A 9,161-nucleotide genomic window follows, 5' to 3' on the forward strand; every position below is an offset into this window, starting at 1 on the left:
CCTCTCTGTGATCTGCCCAGGTTGTAATGAACCTCTCATCTGTCTGTGGAGGCTGTCGCACTTGGCCTCTACACCACTTTTTCTCAACCTATGGGTCATGACTCAAAAGTGGGTCATGAGAACATGTGAAAGGATTGTGAACAAAGTTTAAAAAATGGATTAACAAACATCAAAATGGATAACATGGGAAACGATGGCTTTACCCTTGCAGGCTGGCAGAGTTAGAGCCTTCAAGGGGCTGCTTGGGGGTCTCCTGCCCCGCACATACCCCAGGGGCAGAGGGTCAGGCGTGAGGGGCACTGGGTCAGGACTGGCCATCGATGTTTGGGTCCTGGTACAAAAAGGTTGATAACCACTGCGTACACCTAGGAAGTTGGTCAGGACAAATGTGACAACCTCCACAGACAGATGAGAGGTTCCTTAGAACTGGTGGGATCAGAGAGAGTGACCAGCAGGCATGAGGGCGATGAGGGTGTTTTGGGGAGAAAGCTATGAACTTCTTCCTAGATAAAGAATGAGCACTGTGGAGCCACGTACAGCTTTTTTTTTTTTTTGATGATGATGATGGTTTTAATGACTAAAACTGGAATTCAAGAAACTTATTTCAAGAAATCTCTGCAAACAAGATTCCCCAGAAGCACTAAAGCTATGCTGTCCTTGATGGGCCCCCAAGGTGATAACTGGTAGGAGTTTTACCAGCACATGCTCCCCCAGGAAGGGCCTCCTCCTCTGCTGCCATTACTTTAACACGCAGGTGCTATTTGTGTGTGTGTCCTTGGCCAGGGAGAGCAAGAAGTAAGAATTTGACCCCTCTGTTTAATAATAAATTTTCATCTTGTTTGCCATTTGTCATTCCTAGTTATTTTTCCTAATGAAACCTTGTGTGTCCCTGGTGGGTATAATTTGGTGCTTTTTTCCTATCCAGATGGATATGTCATGTTGAATAAATTAAATCCTGACTGACATTATTCAGATTCTTACTTCTTACATTTTTATTCATTTAGAAAGATAATGAATGACACCTTTCTTATTTAATTGATTAAATGATTACTTTTTTTTGGATTTGTGTCAGATTTCATTTGAATGGACATTGGAATTTGGTTAGAAGTGCATAAAATCAATATTATAATATTATAAGCAATATTATATGCATGTCCTTAAAAATACCTGATAAATGTAATACATTAAACCCCATTTTGCATTTTAAACTTAATTGATTTGTTAAACAGAGGAAACTGGATTGGATAATGGTTTCTGGTCACGATGTTTATCAAGATTTTGTAACCAACAGAGTTCATCCTTTTCATATTTTTTTCTTCCTCATCCTTCCTTAGAAAATAAAACTAAGCTTTCTTGCTTTTCAGTTTCTAATCTGGTACCTGGCTTTGAGTGACCTAAGCATTAAATTAAATAAATAGGAATAAAGAAGATTTTTTTTCTGTTTGTTAAAAAAGCTACTGCCAGCAAAAGCTGGTTTTAGCATTCCAGGAAGCTGGTTCTGAGTGCTTAGAAGGCAAGGTGTATTTGCCTAGACTAACCAAAGGGTGGTGCGAAGAGAGCGTATTCATGCACATCAGTTGCTGTGAAAGGGTATGCAGAAAGCAGAGTAAGATGGAGAGAGAAACTTGAATGCAAAAGACACGAGAGAGGGTGGGGGAAGGGGCAGCACTAGGAGAGGCAGTAGGAACAATGGAGTCACAATTGGGATAAGAATCCATAGTCCCTTCAATGGCAAATTTCTTCAAACTAATTTGAATGGGAAATTGCAGAACAAGAAATCATCCACAGAGTGGATGTTTTAAGTCCAGTTTAAACAGGGACTATGGATTCTTATCTCATTACCTGGATTAGTTTTTGTGACGTCTTTATTCATATGTTTGGGTTTTCCTGAACACGTCCCCTTTTTTGTCCCCTGTCCTCCATCCGTGCAGGTTTTTAAAATGCAAGCAAATGTCCAGGTTTTTGCTCTGCCTCTGCTTTTCCCTGGTACTACTGGCTTAGCTACTTGGGGCTGGCGGCAGCAGGGAAAGGTGATTGATTGTCAGGGATCATGTGCTCTGCACATGGGACTGGCAGCTGCTGGCAGGTGAGACAGACAGCTGTGGGATGGGAGTGAGGGGCACTGGCATAGTTCAGGAGTGAGAGGCAGCAAGAGGGTTGGGAGGGGGCTGTGGCTTAGGAGTGAGGGGCAGAGGCAGGGCATGGGCATATCACTGCCCCCCCCCCATCATATACCCCTTCCCCCTCCCTCCTCCCCCATAGGTGTGCTCTTTTTTATATTGGAAATATGGTAACCCTATTTATTCTAATGGGTTTACTGTTTGTTTGCCTCTCCCAACACTGCCCTTTTCCCCTCCCTCCTCTGTCGCTTGTATTCTAATTTCTCTCTCCTTACACTCTGCTTTGTGTACATATAAGCATACTTGCATACATACTTACGTATGTGTGCTCATGCCCTCTCTTTCTCTCTCTCTCTTTAGTCTATAATAGGGTTACCATATGTCCAGTATCATAAAAGGACACCAGTGCGGGGGAGGGAAGGAGTATATGATGGGGGGGAGGGGGGGCAGAGGCAGTGATATGCCCGCGCCCTGCCCCTGCCTCTCATTCCCAAGCCACAGCCCCACCCCAGCCCTGCCGGTGCCCCTTACTCCTGACCCACAGCCCCCTGTCAGTGCCCCTCACTCCCAACCTGCAGCCGCCTGCAGCCCTGCTGCCCCCAAAGAACCCTCCTACCCCTTTCCTCCACCTCCCCGCCCTGCAGCAGCCCCAGCACCAACAAGCATGCACATGCATACTCATGCACAGACTTACCTTCCTCCTGCTGCTGGGGCCTGCGCGAAGAGCACGTGATGCCCCGGCCTCCAATCGCCTTTCCCCACTGCCCCCACCCCTAAGCAGCAACTTGCTGGAGTAGAGGCAGAGCAAAGTCACAGACATTTGCTGATATTTAAAAAAAAACAAACAAACAAACTCGTGGACGGAGATGGGAGGACCCAAAACGAGGACATGTCCAGGAAAACCTGGATATATGGTTACTCTAGTCTATAAGATACAAATCTACCTTGAGTGCTAGCTAAGCTTTTAGCAGTTCAGTAGCTTGACTATCTACTCTAAAACTTTATCAGTAACCATAATGCTTGGGATCTATTTAATGGCTATAATATTAATAGATCATAACAACTTTAGCTTTAACTAGGTTGTCAAATTTAATTTAAAAGATGTGCTCTTTAAAAGGAAAAAATAGTACATTAAAAATATATATTTTTTTAATCTGTTATTTTTATCCTTGTATAGAACCTTCCTTAAATTTTCCCTTGACCTTGAATTATCAGAGATGTTGACACTGGTCTGGAAATTAATATGGCAAGTATTTGACCTTAAGTTGTTAACATTTCAGTCCTTGATTTACAGTGTACACTGTACAAAATGCACAGCTTCAGGACTTAAAGGCTATGTACTTATCCAAACTTAGTGTGAGCTAAGGCTGTCCAACTTTTGAGCAGCCAGGGGCTGCAAACCCAGGGGTCCCATGACCCATGCAGCTATCTGCATGCCATGTGCCCTCCCTCCTTACTATCCCCACGAAGGTATCCTGATGTTTGTCCTCTCTCTTTCCTCCTCCCCCCTGGCTCCCGCCTTCTGCTCCTTTCTCCCTTTCTCCAGGGCAGGTTCAGAAAAAAAAGGTGGAAGAGGGTAGGGTAGCCTTGAGATCCTCATAACAGCAGCCACAAAAGGAGAAATGCCTGGGTGGGAACGCACAGGCTGAGTGTTAACCCCATGTGGCACATGGGCCACTAGTTGGACAGCCCTAATTTAATCAGTCTACGCAGGGGAGCCAGGATTTTATTTTTAGTAAGGTCTTTATTGTCCCCACCCCCCCAGCTGATTTTGTGGAGATTGCCCCATGTTGAGACTTCTGCAAAATTGCGATTTGAGTAGGTCCCTATTTATATCACTCTGTGCTTGAGCAATATGCAGACAACAGAAGTTTGTTACTATCTGCAGTAAGTAGCAAATTGGGACTGACCTTGGTGTCACATTCTTCAGTGAATTATATATGTATGCAGTGCATGTGTAAGTGGAGTACACTGTCTCCACAGCAGTTTTAGCTATCTTTCGATTGAGATAAATTGGAATTGATTTCATAGTATGCCATCACATAGGTCATCATATAGTTAGGTTATCTTTCTTTCTTCTAAATTCTTGTGCGGCAGTGTTGCAGGACTACAGGTATGTGTTGAATTTGACCAATATCTTTTAAATCCTAGCCACTGTTTTGATAGTTAAGAAAGTTGTAGTTTATGACTGTAGTAAGATTATCACCAGGGATCCGTCTTTTCTGTTTGCGATGGAAAAATGTGGTAAACCGTGAATTTTCCCCTTTTAAGGAGAAGAACACGGATTTTTCCCTTTTAAGGAGAAACATGCAGGTTAAGGTGGGTTTCCCCTTGCCGCCTGGCAGAGTTCCAACCTGCAAAGGGCTGGGGAGAGCAGGAGGAGAGTGGTCAGGCAGGGGACGCCATATGCACTAATGCACATGGCCACCAGGTGGCCTGGAGAGCAGCTCCTGTAGCTCCCGGCAGGTAAGTCAAGGGGTGGTTGAGGCCCCCCCATAGTGAGGGAGGGAGTTGGGCAGGGCTGGGGCTGCTGCCCAACCCAGACAGTGCATGCAGCTTTTGGCCTGGCGCCATGCATGGCCGCAGGGCCTGGGCTGCGAGTGGTTTGTCCAGGGAGCGAGGGATCCTGCCCGCCCGCTGCTGCGCATAGTCCCGGAAGGGGCATGGGGAGCACAGGCCCCTCAGATTTGTGCATGGGGTAGGGTGGGTGCAGGCTGCTGACTGTGGGCTCAGGTTCCCCACCCTGCTGTCCTCCCCCCAGGGCTTCCACGTCCCAGTGGGCGGGACCTAGTGTGGCAGGGCAGAGTGGGTTGGGGAAGCTTGGTGCCATCGCTGCAAGCCCCACGCTGCCATGGCGAAGCACCTCCTGCCCCCCTGGCACCAATGGGGATGGTGGCACAGAGATGTGCCTCCCACTGCTGCTGGGTGGGCATGGGGTTCTTCACCATGGCAGCACCAGGCTCATGGCAGCAGCACTGAGCTTCCCTGCCTGGCCCAGCTCTGCACTGCTGTGCCAGGTCCCGCCTTCTGGGCCTCAGAGGCCCTGGGAGGAGAGCAGCAGGACAGGAGCCTGAGCCTGCAGCAGGCAGCCCACACCCACCCACCCCCCACGGGCTCCACTCTAGCTGTGCTGCCTGTGGGCAAGAGGGAACCAGGCTCCATGCTCCACGCCCCATTTGTGTTGTAGCAGCCGCTGCCTCCTGTGGGCAGCAGTCGGGGCTTGGACACTGCTGTGGGGAGCAGGGGGCTACAAACCCAGACCCCTAGTTCCATAATTCTGGCAGCTGGGGGGTGGGGGCGGTGGGCGGTGAGCTGTGGGTGGGGAGTGAGGGGCAATGGCATGGGCAGGGCACCAGCATATCAGGGCTGTTCAGTGCCACAAAGCGGTGTAGGGGGGACAGCCGCAGCTGGACCCATGTCCTAGTGAGTGAAGGGTGCAGGGACAACCCTGATTTTTCTATGATAAAAAACCCCAAATTAAATGCCAAAATGTATAGTTATTTAGAATTTATTTTATTATAGTGATAGAGGCACTAGTAGGTTTCCAAATTGCTTCAAAATTGAAAATTATATCAATAAAACATTGTATTCAGCTGATATATAATGGTATTTCATTTTAATTGTGGATTTGTGGGCTTTTAATCAAAGAATTTGGGGAGGCGCGTTATCAGAGAACTTGCAATTTTTAAACAGAGAAAACCTGGATATCACACAGGTTAAAAATAAAATCATCTTTGCTTCAAATGATGACCAGGCTTCCTGTCATATTCAGCTAAATTAATTTGAAACTTTTTTTTTTTTTTGCCCATGATGTTGCAGCACTGTAGTTAACAAAAAGTAACATTTGCTTTAGTGAAGTGCCAGTGTGAAACCTGATGCACTATTTTAAGCTTTTTACATTCCTAGCAAAATGGAATAAGGAAATTGAATGTGAAATAGTCTTTCCATAAATAATCTTGATGACAGTAGAGCATCAAATAACTGTTCATTTTGACCACATGCCATATTTAAACTTTTACTTACAGGTAGCATATGATTTTTATTCAGTAAAGAATGTGGGTTTATCATATGACTAGCTAATTGCCCGTCAAGAATGACAGATTCAGATGGCCCCCTCACCTCCCGCTGACCCTTCCGGGCCGGCCATGTAAAGACTCCCTCTGCTGCTGCCACCTCCTCCAGCCTCTGGTGCTGGGGCTCTCACCCCCTGCCCACCTCTGCTTTGCAGCAGGGCTTCCCCCCACTTCCCCTCCCCTCCCCGCTGCCTCCCACTCCCTGCAGCTGTTGTCGGGGCTGGGCAGCACCACCACTGACCCCCCCCCCGCCCACACACACACTTCTCCTCCCCGCTTCTCTCCTTCTTTCCTTCCCTGCCACCTGGCCCCGACGACAGCTACCACTGTGACACCCCACCTTCACCTCCCCCCGCCTTGTGCCCGCCTGGGCCTGCGCAGCCTCGCTCTCTCCCTGCCGGCCTCCCCTTCCCTGCTGGCCTCCCCCTACCTGCCAGCTCCCCTTCTTCCCTGCCGCCCAGCCCCGACAACAGCCACCACCGTGACCTCCCACCACCTCGTTCCCCTCCCTCCCTGCCCGCTGCATCCCCCTCCCTGCCAGCTATTCCGGGGCGTGGCGGAGGTGCACTGCCACCATGGCCTCCCCCTTTGCCCTCAGGCAGGGAGACGTGGAAAAGCATCATTGCTTGGATGGCTGGGGCATGTTCGACACCACCACAAACTTTCCCGGCAGTGGCTCAAACGGGCCTGCGCAGCCAATCACCGTGCACCCTCTTGGCAGCGCATGCACAGCTGGCCAAAAGTATTACGGACAGACAGACAGACAGACAAAGCCCTTTATTATATTAGAATGATTGTGGGAGGAAGTTTACTGAGATTTGCTTAAATCATAGCCATTGAAAACTAACATATTGTAATGTTCCAGATGAAAATGAAGATTTGCGTAAGCTTGCTGAAAAGGAAATCATTTCTTGCCAGGAAGAGGTAGCTGAACTGAAACGCCAGGTATATTCCTTTTAAGAGTAATATTGCCTACTGATTAAGCACTGTTAAATTGCTAAGAGTCAGACTGAATCCCAATTTATAAACATAGAATCTTATTCAGATAGTTTTGTTTGTTTCTTTGTTTTTTCCATGTGTGTTATGCACGTCTATAAAGCTTGATGTGTGGACCTCCTAGGATTCACAGACTATAAATACCAGTAAGACTTCCTCCTTTCTTAGGCTGCAGAGTAAATCCTTTGATTAATTTACTACGTATTTGTACGCTTCAGGTGCCTTGGGTCCTTATCTACTGAGAGCAATACATAGAATCATTGCAAGAATAGGCTTTTGTTTAAGACATTTTAAAACGTTGTAGCTATTACTCAACTGTTAGTTTGTATAGATATCTTTATAGTAAAATCTTTACTGAAATATATTCCCTCTAGAATGAAGGTTATTGCTCAAATCTGATCTGTTGAGACAAAATTAGTTTTGCCCCAAGTTCTGCTCTTCAATCAAATACTTGTTTTATATGTTGTTCACAAAAATATGCAAAAAGATTTACAGGAGGAGTATATTAGATGCGAAGAACATTCATTTAATAGGGCAACCAGTAATAGGTTGAAGACATTACAGAAAAGTTCAAAATTTGAGGTTGGCCCATCATGCAAGTCTTAAAGTATATTAATTAGGAAACTTCTGGTTTTGATATCAGTGCATCTTTAATTTCAGGTCTTCCCAATTTAAAAATGACAAAGTGCAACAGTGCAATTCTGGATATAGAAAAACATATAACGTATACTGACTTTAAAACATACTGGTATAAGAGGCTCTGACATAAATGTTAGGTCTGTTTAGTCCTACCTACAACAATACAGGTGAAGCAAAACTGTTGTAATTAACCTTGTTTCATTCAGGGTTAAAGTTAAAGCAATTTAGCTTGCTTATCACTGTTGAAACAGACATAACAGTTAAATTGGAATAACTAATTTGCACGCCTCGGGCACAAGTTCCCCACCCCTTCTACAATCGTTTAAGGTTACATCTAATCATAGCTTTTGATGCACTTTTGCACTTTTTCAGTCAGAATTATTCAGCTAATAAGTTAGTATTGAGTTTAAATGAGCACAAGTTCAAAAGAGACTTGGTTATCAGGAACTCATCAGCATTTTCCAGAAGAATACACCAATTCTGACTCCTGAAAAACTCTACAAGGTCAAAAATAGTCTTCTTTTAGCACATATATATGGGGCTCCAGGAAGTCTTAATGCTCATGTATTAGTGGAAAAGTCACTGGAGTAATATATACTTTGTGTCTTGGGCATGTCACTTCCCCTCATCATCCTTCAGTTTCCCATCTATTAAATGAGGATGGTAATAACTTCTTTCCTTTATAAAAATCCCTTGAAACCTGAAAGTGAAGAGTGCTATATATTAAGGGGAAAAATATGTATAGAATGCCTACATGTTGTGTTTAAGCCCTGAATAGAGGGGTAAAGCACTAAGAAATCTACCTCTCTGGAGACTGTCAATAAGCTACTGTAATGGAGTACAACACAGAATGATAGCATAAATGTATGGCATTCTCGTCATGAACTGAGGTGTCATAGGAAGATCTTAGACGGGTAAAAGGGGGTGTCATTTTTGTATTCACAGATAGTATTGCTTTTGATTCCTTCAGAAGAAATGGACAACAATGACCTTGTCATGGAATTAGCTGCTGGAGTTGGAGGACAAGAAGCCATGCTATTCACTGCAGATATATTTGATATGTATCAACAGTATGCTGCTTATAAAAGCTGGAGCTTTGAAATACTGGAATACTTTCCCAGTGAAATAGGTTAGTAGTTATTCATTGAACTTAAGTAAAACTTAGGAGACTGGGGGGTGGGGACTAAGGGCCCAGAAGGTAGAGGAGATGGGAGTCTACGAGGGATGGTCGTACCTTAAGGGGGTGATCCTCCAGGCCCAAAGGATAACAGTCCCTGAGAGAAGCAAGGTGGGGTAAGAGTGCTCAGAAACCCCCTTGGCTCAGCAAGGGCAT

General features: G+C 45.6%; 1 protein-coding gene across 3 annotated transcripts in view; it reads left to right on the forward strand.

Annotated features, from left to right (window-relative positions):
* Positions 1 to 9,161, forward strand: part of MTRF1L (mitochondrial translational release factor 1 like) — a 28,732-nt gene that overhangs the window by 909 nt on the left and 18,662 nt on the right. The window contains exons 1-3 of one of the 3 annotated variants that reach the window (XM_025205606.1): positions 3,347 to 3,366; positions 7,059 to 7,138; positions 8,774 to 8,957. In XM_025205606.1, the coding sequence (XP_025061391.1) occupies positions 8,804 to 8,957 (154 nt within the window). In that variant the 5' untranslated portion in view covers positions 3,347 to 3,366; positions 7,059 to 7,138; positions 8,774 to 8,803. Of the gene's footprint in view, positions 1 to 3,346; positions 3,367 to 7,058; positions 7,139 to 8,773; positions 8,958 to 9,161 lie in introns of those variants that run through there. The other 2 variants (XM_014520480.2, XM_025205605.1) reach the window with 2 other exon arrangements.

The sequence above is a fragment of the Alligator sinensis genome, unplaced genomic scaffold (assembly GCF_000455745.1).
Source record: "Alligator sinensis unplaced genomic scaffold, ASM45574v1 scaffold1177_1, whole genome shotgun sequence".
NCBI classification, from domain to species: domain Eukaryota; kingdom Metazoa; phylum Chordata; order Crocodylia; family Alligatoridae; genus Alligator; species Alligator sinensis.